Source organism: Mustela lutreola, chromosome X (assembly GCF_030435805.1).
Source record: "Mustela lutreola isolate mMusLut2 chromosome X, mMusLut2.pri, whole genome shotgun sequence".
In the NCBI taxonomy this organism is placed as follows: Eukaryota; Metazoa; Chordata; class Mammalia; order Carnivora; family Mustelidae; genus Mustela; species Mustela lutreola.
In genome coordinates, this window is record NC_081308.1 from 116,981,164 (window position 1) to 117,001,621 (window position 20,458).

Below are 20,458 nucleotides of genomic sequence, written 5' to 3' on the forward strand. Positions count from 1 at the left end.
ATTGGCATGACTTCAGCCTTCAGCATCTCACACGGATGCCTGCGGGGTTACTAAGACTCAAGGAGCCATTCCTCCCACCAAGTGGCCGAGCTGTGCTATTTGCTCTCTCCCTGGCTGGCCTCCTCCTCTCTGACCTGGTCTTAGCTGCCAAGTCTTCATTTGGCTTTTCTTCTTAGCATTTGGTGCTGCTTTGCTTTTATGGCCGTGACCGACCAGTCACCGTGATCATTCCCTTCTCTTCTACCAGCCATTCAGTCACAGCATGTTGGCTGCTGACCTTGGGTCTTTGGTTCTTGGCTGGGTACCAGGGGTTGCTGCTTCTTTGCCAAGACACGTAAAATTTCTTTCTCCCCATTTTTCTAGATTTGGGGCTTTCTGAATGTTTGAAGATGCCAGAAGGGTTGTGTCCAAAGAGTTGTGGCTCTATTCTTAGAATTGCCCCTTGGCTCTTATTTAAAGTGAAAATATTGTTTGAGAGGAAGTCTTGGTTAGAAAAGTTCAAGGAGATCAGACACTCAAAGAGCGAGTTGTCTCTGTCAAGGACATGCTCATCATCCTTGTCAAAGTATTATAAATACTGAGGTGTTTGGGTAGGTTCAATTGGACCCGAACAGAAGATCGGACGAATGCACGTTTGCATCTTTGCTGTTGGTCATTAATGCTGACAGATCTTTCTGAAACTGATTGCTTGCTTTAGTTCCACTTGGTCAGTCAAGACATAGGATAGAATTAGATCAAGGAACTATTAATTTGTTAGAGGTTTGATACTTGCAGTTTATATATTGTTCATTGTATAATCGGGAATTTCTTTGTAAATGTTTGGTTTCAGGCTGGTTGGAAGGAAAATCACGCAACATTCATGAGTGAACTAAAAAATCTTCAGGCTTCTGGACTGACTACTCTTGGTCAGGCTCTAAGATCCTCATTTGATTTGTTAAATCTCAATAGATTAATATCTGGAATAGACAATTATGGACAGGTAAAAAAAACTTTGAGTGAGTATAGCTAATTTATTTTGGTGACTTGGGGCAAGAGTTAAAATTGGGCGTGGTTATGGAGTTTTCTGCTACTTTTCACAACTGCCGAAAGGAAGTCCGTATCTTTTAAATATCTGCTTTAAAAAAGATCCCTCTTTCGGGGTTGGGGGGGTCCTTCTATGTGGCTTGATCATAACATATGTTGTGAAAATTGCCTCCCCATCATATCATCAGATATCTGAGAATGGGATGAACAAATTGCTGAGAAATATTGGAATGAGGCCATTAAAGCGAAATTTTCAGTGTCCTGAAGCCCCTCGTCTCTTCCCAATTCAATGGAAAAGCCCTAGAATAAGAGAAAGGCAAGATAGCATCTGGTGCTCCTGCTGTCCTTACTCTAGAAAACTCTGTGCACGATAACCCAGAGCATAATAAGTCACTATGGTCCCCCAATCCGTGCCAGAATTTTGACTCAGGCGAATGGATTCACGGGGGTGAAGGCTGCTGCCCTTATAATCTCTTTATCTTTCTTTTATGATTACCTGGAAAGGAGTATTTGGATGTTATAGTTTGGGGAGCTCCTGAATGATGTGAATTCCTCACTTTATTCGGAATGTTACCTCAGCAGGGATCCTTATTTGGAGTCCCACCCACTTCAGTCCCTAATTTTTTCCTTCTTACTTATCCAGGCAAATTTTATCACACACTTGAGACATCCCTGGCAAGGCAAATGTTAAAAAAAAAAAAAAAGTTTAAATACAATTTTATTACTTTATATGGTTCTAATACTTTTTAAATGTATTTTAGGGGAGAAATCCATTTTTTTTAGAACCATCTATTTTAATTACCATCACAGATGGAAACAAGTTAACAAGTACTGCTGGTGTTCAAGAAGAGGTGAGATTTCTTTCTTTTTTTTTTTTTTTTTTGAGTTTCGTTTAAATGGCAAAGAACATGCCGCTATTTCTGTGGCAGGCCCGCGTTGCCAGTTAAAGAATAAGTTTGATCAAACCTTCCATCTTCGTGAGCCCTGAAAGATTACTGAGTCCATGAAAGAAAAGTGACCCTTTTAACTCTTTCTTCTGTTGCATGGGTTCTTATGATGAAACTTCTCAACTTTTCCCTTATCAGCTTCATCTCCCTTTGAATTCTCCTCTGCCCGGAAGTGAACTAACCAAAGAACCTTTTCGTTGGGATCAAAGGTTATTTGCCCTGGTGTTGCGTTTGCCTGGATTGGCTTCCATGGAACCAGAGCAAGTAGGGAGTGTACCAACTGATGAGTCCGCCATCACACAGATGTGTGAAGTCACAGGAGGTATTGGCAATATCTCATATTTCTAAAGGAAGAATCCAGAACGGCAGGGTATGGTTTCTCTTAAGCACCATATTCTGTCTTGTCTTGCTTTCCTTCAGGATCTTTTAGCGCTGCTCCTTCTGCTTGTCATGAGTGTGAGGTCTGCTTCCAATGTAGTTATGATCAGTCCAAGATTCAGTCCAAGATCTATTGTGGGATTTCATATACTTATATTGTTAAATCATATTTTATTGGATTCAACTTACACTGTTTGTTCTTCCTTCTGGTATAGGTCGCTCCTACTGTGTGAGAACACAAAGGATGTTGAATCAGTGTTTAGAATCTCTAGTTCAGAAAATTCAGAGCGGCGTAGTTATTAACTTTGAAAAAACGGGACCAGATCCACTTCCTGTCGGAGAAGGTACAGTACATAATTTTTTTTTTTTTTTTTTACCCTGGAGAATGATCTGAGACAGAGAGGACATTAAACTCATAATAGACGTGGTCTTTACTATCTGCACACATTCATGGGGTTGCAAATATTCATCCAAACAACTGCTATTCACTCACTAGCTGGGTGGTCAGATTCTAACAACTTTAATTCAGTGTCAGATCTTCTTAGAATAATTCCTTCCATTCCCTACCTTTTTCATATCCCCTGGTCCCAGTCTGGGGATGTACTGTGTTATTCATCTCTCGATTCACGAGATATGTGGAGAATCACTTTGGAATGCCACTCAACCAGTAACCTAGTGTTGGTCATGTGAGCCCCAAATGTGTCAAGTCACCTTTACGAAATCTGTGTTTGTCACTGCATGTCAGCAAGAGACTGTGAAAGTTTGTCCAGAAACTGCTAATATCCTGTAAGATCCTACACTGGGAGTTTCCCGGCCACTTTTTAATGGCCGAAACTTTTCGAGTGACATTTTACAGAAAGTTCAACATCTCAAAAGAGGTGAGCACAGAAGTACTTTTGTATAAGGGGAGGGTCTTCTCCCTCATGTGATCCCTCGCTGCAAGGCTTTCTGGGAGCCCTGTGCAAAGCTGCTGCTTCTCCTCGTGCCTGTGCGCTCACACACCTCATTACCATGGTGCTTGTCTGACCTGATGCATACATTGTCACTGCGTGGCCACAGTCAGTGGTGGCTGCTCAGAAAGACACACGTTTCTGTCTGAAGCCATGGATCCTGTGGTTCCTGACCGTTTTCATGTTTAGTTCCCAGAACCCTTTAAGAAGCTGTTGGAAACCGAGACCTCTCTCCCTAGAATAATGGACATAAGCCACACAAAATACAAATTGGTATTTAATTCTAGGGTTTCTCGAACTCCACTTTAAAAACACCCATCACAGAAGACTGAAGCCTCACAGCCTATTTGAGATTCATGTAATTAATTGAGGAAGGACATGTTTGTTCTCTTGCTAATGATTGATGGCTCCGTCCATACTTTTGTGTTCGTTACCTTAAGGTGAACTGGGAAGTGCCCTACGGAAAGCCGGTTGGATTTGGTGTCCTGTAAATAGCTCAGATTTTCTTTCCAGAGATCTTAGCCTTAGAGATTCTCACGAAAGCTAAGAACTCTCTCAGAAAAAGGCACATCCCCAGAATTGTGAGCTCAACTTCAGGGGTTGTCTCTTGGTCCCCTGAAACTTTTACATGTATTTCCTAGAGATCGGGGACCCTAGTAAATCTTCTGGTGTGAAGTAATTACTTGTTTAAAGTAATGCTTAAATAAGTAAATCAAATGACCTGTAATTTAAGAAATATAACTCAAATAATTAAAACGTTTCTTTTACAAATATAGACCATTGAATCATTGCATTAAAGTTTATATAATTCTGCCTTGTCTTCTTTTGGGGGGACAAATGAAATATGCTAGTTTAAATAATTAAAATACATTCAGGATACATCGTTCAGCATTATACAATGCCCAGTTTCCATGGACTTTTAATGGTGCAATGGGAAACTGTCATGAATTAGTCCCTTGATGCCTTTGCTCTATGTTCCCTTCCCCAAACTTTATAGATGGGTTGTACTGTCAGCATTCCTTCTATCTTTGAGTGAATCTGGATTGTTTTAATTTTGCCTTTGTGGTCATTGGGTCTGTTTAATAAGGTATACTTTTTAAAAAAAAAATAATCTAATTGGGAATAGAAAGAAAATCTAAATGGAATTTATGACCTATTTTTGTCAGATCCCCCAAATATAAAAACTGTACCAGGGGATGAGCGATTTCATTTGCCTAATTTGGAAAAATAACTAGTGGTTTGGTGTGTGTAATATATGTGTCCAAATTTAGAAAATTGAAAACTAATTTTATTTATTTTTTTTGAAGATTTTATTTATTTATCTGACAGAGAAATCACAAGTAGGCAGAGAGGCAGGCAGAGAGAGAGGGGGAAGCAGGCTCCCTGCTGAGCAGAGAGCCTGATGTGGGGCTCGATCCCAGGACCCTTGGATCATGACCTGAGCCGAAGGCAGAGGCTTCAACCCACTGAGCCACCCAGGCGCCCCGAAAACTAATTTTATAATAGTTTTCCATATAACTAGATGTTGCGGGCATATTTAAGGATGGGGGGTGGGGTGTTGGATTAGAGGGACGGATTAGATGAAAAAAATGCTAGAGAGAACATTCAGAAATCCCAGTAGAGTCTTTTAGTTCTTTCATTTTTCACGAATGACCGTTTTAGCTTGTTTTGTCTTTGTTGTTTGCCTTTTAGATGGACTTATGGATTCAGCCAGGCCAAGCAATTCATTTGCTGCTCAACCATGGCATAGTTGTCATAAGCTCATTTATGTACGACCTAACTCTAAGACTGGTGTTCCTGTTGGACATTGGCCAATTCCAGAATCTTTTTGGCCAGATCAGAATTTACCTTCACTAGTAAGTGTCATAAAACAAAAAGGTAAACATCGTTTGGATTTTCAGTTTGCTGATTACAGTGACCTTTGTAAAATTGCTTTGAGGCTTTTAAGCTACACCTTTTATCTCTGGCTTGTACCTAGAAAAGCAAGAGAGGACTTCCTTGCTCTTTTGGCATTCTTTCTTTTCATTGCCTTTCGCCACTTGATCTGCCCACTTTGGATGGTAAAGCAAAGCATAATTATTTTTGACGGCGTCACAGTCTGTGGCTGGGTTTTTATTTCCCCGCGGCTGACTTGATTGACATGGGAAATGCCATGTCCAAAGAGGGCTAGCATTGTTTTTCGCGCACATCCTCAGGAAATGAAAACTTAGCTTGCACCTCGCATAGGTTCTAGAAACACATTAAAAACAGAAGCTCTTCTTCTTCCTCCCAGGGAGTCATTAGACATACAGTGGACCTTCGTGGATCTGCTTTTCATCTTTTTGTACTCCATCGACTTGTTCCCTTGGCAGTGTAGCTTTCAATGATGGATAATTAAGCAATATTTTTAAAATGATCTCTATGTGAGGGCTTTTCTTTGTGTTCACTGCATTGGGAGAGGAGGGTTTGACATTGTAGTTGCTCCTAGTACAATGAATTGGCTTTTTGGGGGAGAGGGCTGTCTGATAATGAGGGAAAGCATATGAAACCCACTCTGCCTTCATCTTCCTCCCCCAGCCTCTGCACAAAGGCCAGAGCGATCCTTCTTGTGTGGGGGGAGAGGCGCAAAAAATGATCACTACGCCTTCAGTTCAGCACCTTTCCAGTCAGCCACTCTGCATTCTGTGTATGTTTTAGAAATTTCTGTCATGAACTGTATTTTCTTCTGGATTACTCCTTCTTTCCTTTCTTTCTCTCTTTAAAAAAAATTTATTTATTTATTTGACAGAGAGAGACACAGTGAGAGAGGCAACACAAGCAGGGGAAGTGGGAGAGAGAGAAGCAGGCTTCCCGCGGAGCAGGGAGCCAAAACCCGGGGCTCAATCCCAGGACCCTGGGATCATGACTTGAGCAAAAGGCAGACGCTTCACCAACTGGGCCACCCAGGTGCCCCATGGATTATCCTTTCTAGGCTCCTTGTTTTAGGAGAGGCCATGAGGACATAGGACTGAAGCCACTTCTGCCCCTGCTGTGGGTGAGGGTATATCTCTTCCGCCTTTCCTCAGGGCTCCGAGGTACACACTGGTCGGATTTCAGCGCCCAGTTGCTCTTAGCTCCAAACCCCAGAGTGAATGTTTCAGTTATGAATTTATGTCATTATTGCTAGTGACAGGGCTTCACTTGTGTCTTTATGGCTTTTTAAAAATTGGCTTAAATTTAAGAAGCCAGAAATATTTCTTAAGTTTAATTTAGATGAAAATCAAGGGGGCGCCTGGAAGGCTTGGTTCATTAAGCGACTGACTCTTGATTCCAGCTCAGGTCGTGATCTCAGGATCATGGGATGGAGTCCCATGACAGGACGCCACGCTCAGTGCCGAGTCTGCTTGTCCTTCCCCCTCTCCTTCTGCCCCTCCCCCCCTGCTTGCACCCTCTCTCTCCCTCTCTGTCTCTCAAATAAATAAATAAAATCTTTGAAAAAAATGGAAATCAGGAAAAATTGGAACGAAAGAATTTCCAGCTCAGGCATCACCCCCGTTAACATCCCTTCAGCTTTAAAAGCACTTTGATGGCTGTTTCCTTCCTTCAGCTCCCAGGACAGATCTTGTAGGTGTGTAAACCACAAAGACCAAGGAGCATGGTTTCCCCCTTTATAAGGGAAACAGAGATTTTTTGTCATATTCTTGTTAGACCGAAAGATCTCTTGCTGCCACCATTTCTCTCCCTGGCGCTCTCCATCCCCACAGACTAAACCTGTTAATAAAATGGCCCCTCCACCCCTCCGCTCTGGTGCCCCAGGCATGTGGGCCTGTGCAGCCCAGCCCAAAGCAGCCTTGGCCCTCAGCTGTTCAGAGGCAAGTGTGCGGGTGTGCAAAGTGCTGTAAAAAATCAGCTTGAAAGGAAATTTCCAGTGGTCCTGGGTGTTGGGACTGGCTCATTTTTGGTATCTGTCTTGCCCTTCCCACGGCTTTACAGTTTTTCTGCTTTGCTCATTAGTGGCTCTAGCCCTCTTATTTGCTCATTAGACAGCTTCATGGGTTTCTTCTTCCCTGGCAGCATCTGGACTGTGTGTAACCTCCCGGTACCAAGGAATGAAGGGCAGATCATGCTTGGGGATTGCAAAGTGGATCTGAAAGTTGGAGTTCACCTTTTGGATCATTGGTGATTTCCTAACCGTATTCAAAGCACTTATTATCTTTGCTTCACTGAAATTACAGTTACGAGTGTTCTAGTTTACTTTTCCTCCTCCCAATGCCAAGTAGATGGTAGAGCCAAAGAATCCGTGTGCCTTGCCTGGATGGATGCTGTGGGCAATGCCCTCTTTTTCAAAGCACTGGTGTATATCTCAACAATGGTTTCACAAAACACAAAAGGGGTTCTGGGTTTGTCAGAAATGTTAAGCTCACCTTGATCACGCACCGTATTTTCCCCTCTTGTCTTTTAGCCTCCACGAACATCTCATCCTGTTGTGAGGTTCTCCTGTGTGGATTGTGAGCCAATGGTAATAGACAAACTTCCTTTTGACAAATATGAACTTGAACCTTCACCCTTAACTCAGTACATCCTGGAACGAAAGTCTCCCCATACCTGCTGGCAGGTACTGATCCTTACCTGTTGGCCAAATGTCTGTAACCGTTCTGGGATCTGGGATTTGTTTCAGGAAATTTCAGCGGTGGCTTCAGCAGCTGAAGCTTCACATGACCTTGACAGATTAGAAGTACAAGAACAACTTTTAAAATGTTTTTCTTTAAATTCCAGATAGTTAACAGCACAGTGTAATTATTAGTATCAGGTGTACAAGATCGTTTTGACACAAAAACCCCATAAGCCCTGAAACTAGTTTTTGTGTTAGCGTCATGTAACCAAACTTCTCTTCCTGTACAAAGCACATCGGTGTACATAACACGGATTTCACTTGGATGCGGCAAATACACGTGTTAACCGGCTCTTCCAAGTGTTACACTTCAGCCGGAAGGGCTTGCTGATTTATTAATAGATTCACCTTCAGATATTAGTTTGTAAAAATCCAGACATGGCAGTCACACAGCCCTTTTATTTGGATATAATAAGGAAGTCCTATGCTGGAAGTATGTTTGTTCTATCCCTAGACGCCAGCACCATAGAGCAATCAGTAATTGTTAGGTTCTATTTACGCAAGAAACACTTTTAGACTGCCATCTGTTTCATCCTAAAATGTGAGATTATTGCTACTAGTTGTCTTTAAGCTACTTAAATTCTCCAAAGATGCTAAAACTGGGTAGGAGAAAAGGAACACACTTGAAGCAGGAATGTAGAAGTGTAAGAAATAGACCAATCTCATAAATATAATATTGAGCAGAAGAAGCCAGACATCAAGGATCCCACATCCTATGATTCTATTTTATCTACGCTCAAAGAGAGGCAAAGTGGGCTGACTCTATCAGAATTTGGGTTGGTGGTTTCTCTTGGGGGTGCAGAACAGTGGCCTGCAAGGGACACCTGGCAGGGGGCTTCTGGTCGTGTTCTATTTCTTGATTTGGGTGCTGATGACACATGTGCTTCCACTCACACACTTTTCTGAATATATGTTTATATTACAGTATAATACCCCAGAAATGCGCTAGGAATATAGAGATACAATGTAGAGATAGAATGTTAACTCAAAACCACGGTAGGAGGTTGACTTCATAGATTGACACCAATTTTGCCATAAAAGCAAATACAGTTACAAATCATACCTTTTCCCTAAAAAAGAAGCCCATTTTTCTGTATAGCACATTTCTTGTAAAGCTTCTCCCAAGACACGTAAGACATCCTGCCCTTGTTCCTGTGCCACCCCTCAAATATGCCATATGCCTGTGGTCTTGTAACTTCTATGACTTTGGTTTAGTGTAAAGGCAAGGAATTAGTGGGAGTGAAAAGGAGTAAGATGAACCAGGAGCCAGAAAATTTGGCTAAATCATAGTGGCGCCTGGATTCCAACCCTAGGTCCCTAGGTCTGCCACCAGTTACGTGGTCCTGGGGCAGATACTTTCTCTAGATGAGATGGTCTCTAATGATCCCTTTGAAACCTGCCCCCCGAATTCTGTGAATCTGCAGGTGATAAGGAATTTGGAAAAACTCAGGGGGCTTATGAGAAGGAAGGAAGGGGGAAGTAAGGGAGGAGGGAAGAAAGAGAGAAAGGCAGAGAGAGGAACAAAAAACAGTGTTTCTCCTCTCATGGGGCTCCTACGTCTGACCCCTGATGGCTGTGTGTAATATTTTTAATTGTTTATGATGATTTCCCCTCTCTTCTGTTATACATACTTAGGAAAAAGGGGGAAATCCACCCTGTGTTACTACACTTCTTTGTTTCTGTTGTGGTTTAGATAATGACATGAAATCTAGTAGATAAGTCCTGTTCTATAGCACCGACATGACTTATTGTTTTGTGGGGTCGAAGTGACACAGAAAAGATTTATTCTTAGCTATAACTAAATATTGCAAGAGTTTAGTCAACTGGTAGGAGATATGGCTGGTACCAGGAATTAACAAGGTGAATGGATTCTGTTCGCCATCAGGGTTTGACTTTTGTCTTCAGTGAGCCTGCTGAAGGAGTTGGGAAAAGGCAGCGATGTAGGTCCCTAGAAGTCTATACCGGTGCCCTAACTTGGGCCAAAGAGGAAACAAGGAATAGAGAGAAAGCATGGTAGCCAGAGAACTTCAGCCCAGCCTATTGAGTGTACGGGACTTGACTGTATAATGTATATTGAACCAGGAATCATCAGCGAGGAATAAGGGGGTAGTCACATAGAATAAAGATTAATGTTTTTTAATCATCTTTTTAAAAGATTTTAATTATTTATTTGACAGAGAGATAGAAAGCACAAGTAGGCAGAGGGAGAGGGAGAAGCAGGCTCTCCGCCGAGCAAGGGAGTCCGATGAAGGACTGGATCCCAGGACCCTGGGATCATGACCTGAACTGAAGGCAGATGCTTAACTGACTGAGCCACCCAGGTGCCCCAAGATTAATGTTTTAATCTCTACTGAATGTTTGCTCTGCCAGCATCCTTTAGAAGAGAAAATGCCTTCTAGATTGAACCAAAGCATCTCTTTGCTGCCTCTTAATAATTAGCACCAGTGTCTGGCTCGTAATAGGCTACTTGACAAGTATTTAGTGGATGAAAAATGAGTGAACGGGTAGGGGAATGGGGGCACCAAAGGAAGCAAAGCCCATTTAAAGTCCATTGTTTGTTTTCATGGCTGGTATCACTTAGTGGTGTTTCAGCCTCGTTTGCCATTGTGCTAACCAAGTAAATATTTGGAAATTGTTGATGGAGCCCGTGGTCTCCGAATGATGACTGCAGAGTCTGGGTTCAGTTTTTTTTTTTTAAAGATTTTATTTATTTATTTATTTATTTAATTTATTTATTTTTAAAGATTTTATTTATTTATTTGACAGAGAGAGATCACAAGTAGGCAGAGAGGCAGGCAGAGAGAGAGAGGAGGAAGCAGACTCCCTGCTGAGCAGAGAGCCCGATGCGGGACTCGATCTCAGGACCCTGAGATCATGACCTGAGCCGAAGGCAGAGGCTTAACCCACTGAGCCACCCAGGCGCCCCAAGATTTTATTTATTTATTTAACAGAGATCACAAGTAGGCAGAGAAGCAGGTGAGGTGGAGGGGGAGCAGGCTCCCTGCTGAGCAGAGAGCCCAGTGTGGGACTCAATCCCAGGACCCTGAGATCATGAACTGAGCCAAAGGCAGCAGCTTAACCCACTGAGCCACCCAGGCACCCTGGGTTCAGTTTTTAATATAATGTAAAAAGAATTACAATCTGAACATTTTTATTGAGTATGGTCTATGTGGGTATAACCCCAGGTTAAAAACACTATTGCCATTTTTACATTATAGTTAAGCTATGCGTTAGATGTCATTCTGGAATGTTGCTGGGAGTTTGGTTTCACATAAAATCCTCATTGTCATGACTGTGTCTGACTTCATGTTCCTAGGTATTTGTTACTAGCAGTGGAAAATACAATGAACTTGGCTATCCATTCGGTTATTTAAAAGCCAGTACGACTTTAACTTGTGTAAACCTCTTTGTGATGCCGTACAACTACCCGGTTTTACTCCCTCTTTTAGGTAAGTAAAGTTATGTGCCACTTCCTCGTCTTTAAAACGCAACAGAAATGAAAAAGAGGAGAATGGGCTAAGCATTTAAAATGTAGTCAAAGAGTAATTGATATAGGGATATAGAAAAGGCTAAACATGGGTTTGGAAGGATAGAATTTGCACATTGTTTTCTGTTCTGTTCGCTTTGTTGCTGTTGTTTTTTGTGTTTTCTGTTTTTTTGTTTTGTTTTGTTTTGTTTTTGCTTTTTTTTAATCAGAGCAAAGAGACACAGCCTCTCTCCTAAAAAGAGCTCCTGCTGCTCCTCAGACTTCGAGAACCAGAGCTGCCATTCCATCCCCCCAGCCTCATTTCAAGAGACTTGGCTTTTCTGTAGACTAATTTGGGACCAAAAATTCCATTATTGGGGTTAATGTTCCAAGAATCTGATGGTTTTCTCCAAAAAATAGGGCTTCTGTGGGGGTTACTGGCTCCCACTCATTCCCCCATAAAAGAATCTTAAGTTCTCTGGAGGCATTGGTGTTAGGCAAGTTAAGGAACAAGGTACAGAGTCAATTCTGCGATCACTGTAGTCATAGAAGCTGTCGTTTCCATGGTAAAATTCTACAAGGAGCAACTCTAGGAGGTGCTACCGAGATATCACTGAAAATGTGTGTAGAGATTTTTTTTTTTTTCTCATTGAAAGAGCCACATCTGTTTGGAGCAATATAGTCGTACCACGTGGTACCCTTCTAGTTGTAAAATTGGGATCATTTTTATTTGATGGGGCTTCTTAATTTTTTCCAAAAGTTTCAACCTTTGTGTTTTAATCAAGTCATTAAAAGCATAAGATTTTTAGTGCTATAAATAGTGTTTATACTAAGTATACTGAAAAAGCAGTTCCTTCAAATGTTGCAAGTTAAGCAGGTTAAGAATGGGTCATCCTAAATAGATTAGCATATGATTGTTTTGTATATAGTCTACCTACTTTATTTCTTAGTCCAGTCTAGAAATGTCCTCTCGAAGGTGATTGTTACTGATATAAAATGTAGGTTATGTCTTTGAGCTTCATAAGGGTACCGATAGAAGGTACCTATATTTTGTGGATTTGTTTAAATTATTTATAAATTCAAATAAATTTATTAGTTATTAATGACTTCGTAAAAATATTTTTACATGAGTGTGGTTGACACACAATGTCACACAGTTTCAGGTGTATGACATGGTGACTGGACAAGTCTGTATGTTCTGCTGTGTTCCCCACAAGTGTGGCTGCCATCTGTCCCCACACAGCACTGTTATAATACCACTGGCTACATTCCTTATACTGTGCCTTTTATTCCCGTGACGTAGTCATTCCGTAACTGGAAGCCTGCACCTCCCGCTCCCCTTCACCTGTTTCACCCATCCCCCCACCCCCCGTCCCTCCATCCGTTCAGTCTCTGGACTTACAGGTCTGATTCTGCTTTTTGTTTGTTTATTCATTTCTTTTGTGTTTTTAGATTCCACATATGAGTGAAGTCATACATTTTCCCCCTTTCTCTGTCCAACTTTTTGCACTTAGCTGTACACAAATGGCACAGTTTCATCGTTTATGGCTTTCAGTTTTGCTGACTGTAAAGTGTAGGATTAGACTAGATAACCTCCACTTAGACTAATGGTGTTAATGGTGTTATTTTTCTGTTTTTAAGACTACTTTTTATTTTCAGATACTTGTAGAGTCACATGCAATTGTAAGAAATAATAACATTGGGGCACCTGGGTGGCTCAGTGTGTTAAAGCCCCTGCCTTCGGCTCAGGTCATGATCCCAGGTCCTGGGATCGAGCCCCATGTCGGGCTCTCTGCTCAGTGAGGAGCCTGCTTCCCCCCCTCTCTCTGCCTGCCTCTCTGGCTACTTGTGATCTCTGTCTGTCAAATAAATAAATAAAATCCTAAAAAAAAAGACCACATAGTATAAAAAAAAAAGAAATAATAACACTGGGAAGACAGTATGGAGATTCCTAAAAAATTTTTAAAAAAAAGAAAAAAGAGTTAAAAATAGAACTACTCTGTGATCTAGTAATTGTACTATTAGGTATTTACCTAAAGATTACAGGAATGCTAATTCAAAGGGATACATGCACCTCATATTTATAGCAGCATTATTTATAATAGCCAAATGATGGAAGCAGCCCGGGTGCCCATCGGTAGGTGAATGGATAAAGAAGAGGTGGTATATATACATAATGGAATATTACTCATCCATTAAAAATGAAATCTTGCCATTTGCAACTATGTGGTTGGACCTGGAGAGTATAATACTAAGTGACATAAGTCAGAGAAAGGCAAATACCATATGATTTCACACCTATGTGGAATTTAAAGAGCAAAACAAATGAGCAAAGGGAGAAAAAGATGGAGAGGCAAGCCAAGAAACAGACTCTTAACCATAGAAAACACACTGCTGGTTACCAGAGGGGAGGAGTGGGGGGAGCCGGGGGTGGGCATTAAGGAGGGCACTTGTTGTGATGAGCACTGGGTGTTGTATGCAGGTGCCGAATCACTAAATTTTATACCTGGAATGAATATAATAACACTGTATTTCATTAACTGGAATTAAAATAAAAACTTGAAATTAAAAAAAAATTATAGAGACATGACACCAAAAGCACAAGCAACAGAATCAAAAATAAACACATGGGGATCCATCAAACTTAGAAACTTTCGTGCAGCAAAGGCTGTAATCAGCAGAGTGAAAAGGCAAGCTACGGAACAGGGAAAGATTTTCAAATTATGGATCTGGTCATTTTGGTGGTGGTGGTGGTGGGGTGTGTGTGTGTGTGCTGTTTTCAGACTGGGTGATTTCTTGTGTTATCTTTTCCAGATTACTGATGATTTACTTGGTCCCCTCCATTGTGCTTTTGAGCCCCTCCATTGAGTTTGTTATTTTGGTTTTTGTATTTTTCAGTTCTAAATTTCCACTGGGTTCTTCTTTACATCTTCAGCTTTTTCCTTTCTCTTTCTTTGATGAGGCTTTCTGTTTTCTCATTTGTGTCATGCCTGTTTAAAATTGCTTGTTGAAACATTTTTTTATGCTGGCTCCTTTTACATCTTTACTGGATATTTTTAATGTCTCTGTCACTTCGGTGTTGGCATCTCTTGATGGTCTTTTGAATGTGTTTTGAGATCTTTCTGGTTCTTGGTGAGACGAGTGATTTCCCATTGAATCCTGTGCCTTTTCAATATTGGGTTCTGAGTCTCGATCTTATTTAAGCTTCCTGGTTCAGCTTCCTCTCACCCTCCTGGCAGAGATTGCAAGGTACTGCCTTGTTAGTGCCAGGAGCAGGTAGAAGTCCAGATTCCCCACTTGGCCTCTGTTGACACTCTTAGGGAGGGGGGCTGCTCGTTACTGCTGTTGGGGGCTGGGCGGGGGTTCTGCATCCTCACTAGAATGATACCTCCCTGGCTGGGAGAAGTAGGAGTTCCTCAATACTCCTCCCCACATGGTCTTCAATGACACCGCGGGGGCAGGGGTGGCCTTATTACCACAGGGCAGTGGAAAATTTCTGTAGAACTATTAGGGGCTGAATTCTGGGATCTCATCTTTGGTCTCAACTCAGCCTGCCTTCCAAATTATTATGTGAAAGTGCCCCTAACCATGGTAGCTTGTCTCCCGGTAGAGATTGAGATGAGCAGCTCTTCACCATAACGAGAACTGCTCTCTAAGCATGGGCTTTGCTGGTCTTGCGGGTAATAGAGGTGAAGAGGAGACATCGAGTCCTTCCTTTGTCTAAACCTGCTGTGCCTAAGTAGCCACATGTTGCCCACTCTTGCACTCCCCAGTACTAGGTAAGGTCAACTCCCAGCACCGGCTGCTTGTCACCCATTAGTCTGCCTCTTCCCCAAATGCCAAGTTCCCCTTCTCCCTGCAGTGTCTTCCATCGCAAGAGGTACATGTGTCACAGTCACATCTGTCCCTGGTCCTCCTTAACCTCTGACACCAAGGATCCAGCCCTGCCTAGAACATCACCGTCCCTCTGCAAACATCTCAAACCAGGAACCCCAGACTCATCTTTGAATCCTTCCCCTTCCCCAATGCCACGCATCCATTTGAGGGTCAGTCTGTCCTCGACTCAGTTCCTATTCTGTCCTTTGGCCTTAAATACCCATTTCCGGGCTTTTCTGTAACCTTTGTCTTCCCAGGGAGCATGGGGTTTTTCATACCCTTAGAGGCTGGAGGTCCTTGTGCCCCTGAATCCCAAACTTGGGTTTTGTGTTGAGTTCTGAACTAGATGCTCTCGACATTTCCGCCATTACTTCGCTTTCTGGGTTGTGTAGTCCCATATTGTTAAGAGTATAGACTGTGAGGGGAGCCTGGGTGACTCAGTCAGTTGAGTGTCCAACTCGTGATTTCAGCTCAGGTCATGGTCTCAGGGTTATGGGATCAAGCCCCGTGTCAGGTGCCCCACTCAGTGGGGAGTCTGCTTGTGATTCTCTCTCTCTCACTCTCCCTCTGCCCCTTACCCCCTCTCAAGTAAACAAACAAATAAATCTTAAAAAAGAAAAGACTGTGGACTGTAGAGCATAGCTGCCCTCATGTGGATCCTGGCTTTGCCATTTGCTGGCTTTGTGAGCGTGGATAAGATACATAGTTTCTTTGTGCCTTACTTACTTCATCTGTAAAATGGGCATAATGATAGTACATATCCCAAAAGCATTTAGTTGGGATTAAATGAATTAATGCAGTTAAATTGCCAATAGTAACTGTTCATTTATGCTATTAGCATTGTCATTACTGCTGTCATCATTGATACCTGTGTTATTTTTTTTTAAAGATTTTATTTATTTATTTATCAGAGAGAGAGGAGCGAGAGTGAGCACAGGCAGAGTGGCAGGCAGAGGCAGAGGGAGAAGCAGGCTCCCTGCCAAGCAAGGAGCCTGATGTGGGACTCGATCCCAGGATTCTGGGATCATGACCTGAGCTGGAGGCAGCTGCTTAACCCACTGAGCCACCCAGGCGTCCTGAAACCTGTGTTATTTTAATAGCTCTTAAAGGTACTGCTATTCCATATGAAGGACATTATATAAAGATGTAGGATACTTTTGCAGTTTGGTGGGCAGGATATTTAGTAAAAAGGCAAGGGAAGGCATGTACACTTCCTAATGCCCAGAAACATCACTATATTACTGCATAGTATGATAACTGTCCATAAAGGTCACCCTTATTTTTTTTTCTTTATCGATTCAGGATTTCCATCAGAAGTAGTTAACAGAGCTTTAATTATTTAAGCACTAAAACTTACCTGGAATGGATAAGTGAGGCTTAATTGGATCAATGAGCCATCATGAGAATCATGTCAGTATCATAGCAAGATTATCTCTCAATAAGGAGTATTTTTTTTCTATCGAGGGCCAGTAACTACAGAAATTAAGGCATTTGTAACAACTTTTTTTCTTAACTCTACCACAGTCAGTTCACCTGGTTTTTAAAAATTATTTATTTGATTTTTTATTTTAGAGAGACAGAGAGAGTATGGAGGCGGGGGGCAGAGGGAGAGGGAGAGAGAAATCCCAGCAGACTCCCCACTGAGCACTGAGCACAGAGCCCTACGTGGGGCTCAGACTCATGACCCTGAGATCACCTCCTGAGCCAAAACCAAAAGTCGGATGCTCAACTGACTGTGCCACCCAGGCGCCCCTATTTTTTTTTTTTTTATTAAGAACTGGGATTTGTGTAAAAAAAAAAAAAATTCAGCTCTATATTAAGACCAGTTTCTATCAGGAGAACAAAAAGAAATGGAGGCTCAACACAGCCAGTGGTTTCTCTAAGCTCACTCTGCTAAGTGTGTGGCTGAGCCTGGAACTCAAACCCACCTCCTCCACCCCCTCTTTTTTTTTTTTTTTTTTTTTTCAGCAGGAAATGGGGAGAAACGAATGGAAGGGAAAATGTTACTAGTTTTTGAGGTGTGGGCAGTATCACTTCACTCTCCTACACTCTGATGTCTTTGTCTTTCAAATGTTGACTAGCTGAGTGTTTATGACGTCTTCATGGGCCCATCCTCATACAACGCCATGAACATCATTTCCTGCCCCATGGAGAATGTGACTCAAGTGGCCCTTACCCCGTAGCTCTCTACCCTTAATCTAGGCTGCGGAACATTTTCTTTCTTCCTCCCCCGTTTCAAAAACTCCAGCAAGAAATAATTAGACTCAGTTAGACTAATTGGTGGAATCATTGCAATTGGCATTGTTTGAAATTCTAAGACTATTCTTGACTCTCATTATCTAATCTATTTATATCTAAATGTCTCCCCAGTCTTGTATTTCAATTTGTCAGTTTCTAAAAATCTGCTTAATTCCCAACAGACTCCACATAAAGACCCAAGTATAACAGCATATTTCCACCGTCTCGCGTTGCTTTCTATCAAGATATGAATGGTCTTTAAAGGACCTGCATGTTACAATGGGCCAGAAATCTCTTCAGATCTGCTTTTCTTTGTTCTTTCTACCCTGCGCCAAAAGAACAAAAGACCCACATTTTATGACTTTGTAAATTCATTTAAATTAGTTTCGGCAGGGGTGAATAATTTATTATAGCAGTAAAAGGAAGAAAATGTGTAGTTGCTTTTCTTAACTAAAGTAATTCAGCATTTCAAAGAATAGGCCTATTTGTAGAGAAATTATGCATATGGCATAGGGATGCTTTTGTTCTTGGAAGTAAAGCATTTGGATTTTTTTGGATAAGAGCCAATGAAACCTGAAGAAACAAAATAGAAGATGAATTCAAAATAACTTTGGCATTTGTATTAAGTGTGGCAGGTTTCTGTTGATGTCTGACGATATCAATTTTGAATTAATATATAAAAATACATTTTTCGTACCCTTGGAAGGAGATAATGACATGGTTTGGAAATTTTTCTGTAGTTTATGCATTTAGATTCTTAAAACAATTAAATTTAAGTTTGAGAAAGGTAAGGGATGTCTGCTTATTTAAGGACAGTATCTTTAGGGGTATTAATGCGCATGGTATTCAAGAAACATACTTAGTTGTACAGAGTTTCAAACTTCAACCTAACATCTCCACTAGCATGTACTAGTGCCATGACCTAATTGTTAACTAACATTTGACAGACCCAATGTTTGGCTTGAAATGGAAGAAATGAAGGGTGGGGGTTGGGTGTGGAATAGGAAAAAAGTGAATCCAAAGCATAATTTAGAGCTCGCTGTTCTTGCCTGGAAGTTAGAGGCTTCGCTTTTTTTCTCATATACTTTGTAAAGTTTCTTTACAACACCCTCCATTTATGTATGCATTAGTTATTGACATATAATTGACACATAACATTAGTTTCCCATGCACGACATAATGAGTCAAAATTTGTGCATACTGTGAAAAGAACACTGCAAACACTAGTTAACATCCATCACCACACACGACCACAAATTTCTTGCAATGAGAACTTTGAAGATCTACTCTCTTAGCAGCTTTACAAATAGGCAATACAGGATCATTAGCTAGAGTCACCGTGCTGTGCAGTACACCTCCAGGACTTACTTATTTTGTAACAGGAAGTTTGTACCATTCGACAGCTTTTGGCCGTTTCATCTACCCTGCCCCTGCCTGGCCTCTGGCCACCAGTGAGCTGTTCTCTGCCTCTCTGAGTTCGGGGTTTTGTTGTTGCCTTTCCACCCTCCATTCGCATAAAAGAAATATTTTATCAGCCAGTGACCATGGAGTCCCCCTCACGGGAAATCAGTACAGCCGTGTTACCAAAATGTAACAGGTCAGAAAGTTCACGTGGATCGGAGTCGGCTTTAATATGATTAAATATGATTTAAGTAGCTTCACAGATGGCAGAGGAATATCTAACCTGAGATTTTTTTTTCTAGAAAAATACTCTATATAATTTTGGTAAATAGTACCAAAAAAGACAATCAGATCAATGAATGTTCAGCTAATGTATATAAAACTTGAGATGTCTAGAAAACGATATAACGGATACAGGTTGCTTGGTTTCGATCTTGGAATTTAGGACTGGAATCACGTAATGCTTTGGTTTTTCTCTTACAGATGACTTGTTTAAAGTTCACAAGCTTAAGGCAAATCTGAAGTGGCGACAGGCTTTTGACAGCTACTTAAAAACTCTGCCTCCGTACTACTTATTAGTATGTATTTATGTGTATATATATGCATTAGCTGTATCAGTGATGATTCTTGTCACCAGAAATGTCAGTGAACCAAACACTGGACCCTTGAAATAAGCTCAATATTTTTATTGCTAAATATTTGTATCGCCACTGTCTTCTCAAGTTATGTGTAAGAGAATTGTTTCTTTATTTTATTGCCTTTAACTGCCATTTTTTTTTTTAATAACAACACGTCTATCTGTGTTTCTCTTATGAAAAGTAACCTTATGAAAGTGGAATTTGGGGATTTAAGAAAAATAGGTCTGGATTCATGTATGATATCAACTTCCCTTTTTAACTCTAGAAATTTTCAGTATGGGGTTTCCCTCTGAAAAACAACTCGGAAGGCTGGATATGGACGTTCTGCCTGTTAAATGTGTCCAAGACACAGCACGAGGCAAGGGTGCTGGTTGGGGGAGGGGAATCCAAAAAGAACAAAAAGCTACTTGGCCTCATTTGGGTTTCTACAATTTGGGAAAAAACAGTCATGATTTTGAACTGGTTGTATAATCGAAATCAAGATGATCAAAATCATTTCAGAGGCAGATATGGCAAACTTTCAGCCAAGTTTCTAGAGGTGAAAAGGCAGAATCTTAAAGGGTACCATTGGTATCACTGGGAGGAGAAATTGGGGTGTGTTAGTATTTACCATGGCAGGAACGGGGTGCACGATAAAATGCAATATGAAAATGATTTTATGACTCGGGACTTAAGTCTGAAAGCAATTTACCTGTTTGAATTTGCTGTTTCTTGCTCTTCTTATCCCACTGTCTTCTGATTTTGTTACTTTCTGCTTCTTACTCCTCTGCTGTATTCATTGCCACTTTTTAATGTTCCATGTTTGGTTTTATGTGCAGCACCTTGACTTCTAAGAAATGAATCGTGTCCCTTTGCCCCTTATAACTGAACTTTGAGTATTTTAAGATTTATTCTATTCTTACTGTTGTGTA

At 41.3% G+C, this 20,458-nt stretch overlaps 1 protein-coding gene across 5 annotated transcripts in view; it reads left to right on the plus strand.

The window, feature by feature from the left end:
* LOC131821182 (integrator complex subunit 6-like) overlaps positions 1–20,458 on the plus strand; it is a 53,480-nt gene that overhangs the window by 21,291 nt on the left and 11,731 nt on the right. For all 5 annotated transcript variants that reach the window (XM_059157054.1, XM_059157049.1, XM_059157052.1 and 2 more), the window contains exons 3-10: positions 830–979; positions 1,785–1,874; positions 2,109–2,292; positions 2,564–2,692; positions 4,991–5,154; positions 7,719–7,871; positions 11,245–11,377; positions 19,393–19,487. In XM_059157054.1, the coding sequence (XP_059013037.1) occupies positions 830–979; positions 1,785–1,874; positions 2,109–2,292; positions 2,564–2,692; positions 4,991–5,154; positions 7,719–7,871; positions 11,245–11,377; positions 19,393–19,487 (1,098 nt within the window). The remainder of the gene's footprint in view (positions 1–829; positions 980–1,784; positions 1,875–2,108; positions 2,293–2,563; positions 2,693–4,990; positions 5,155–7,718; positions 7,872–11,244; positions 11,378–19,392; positions 19,488–20,458) is intronic.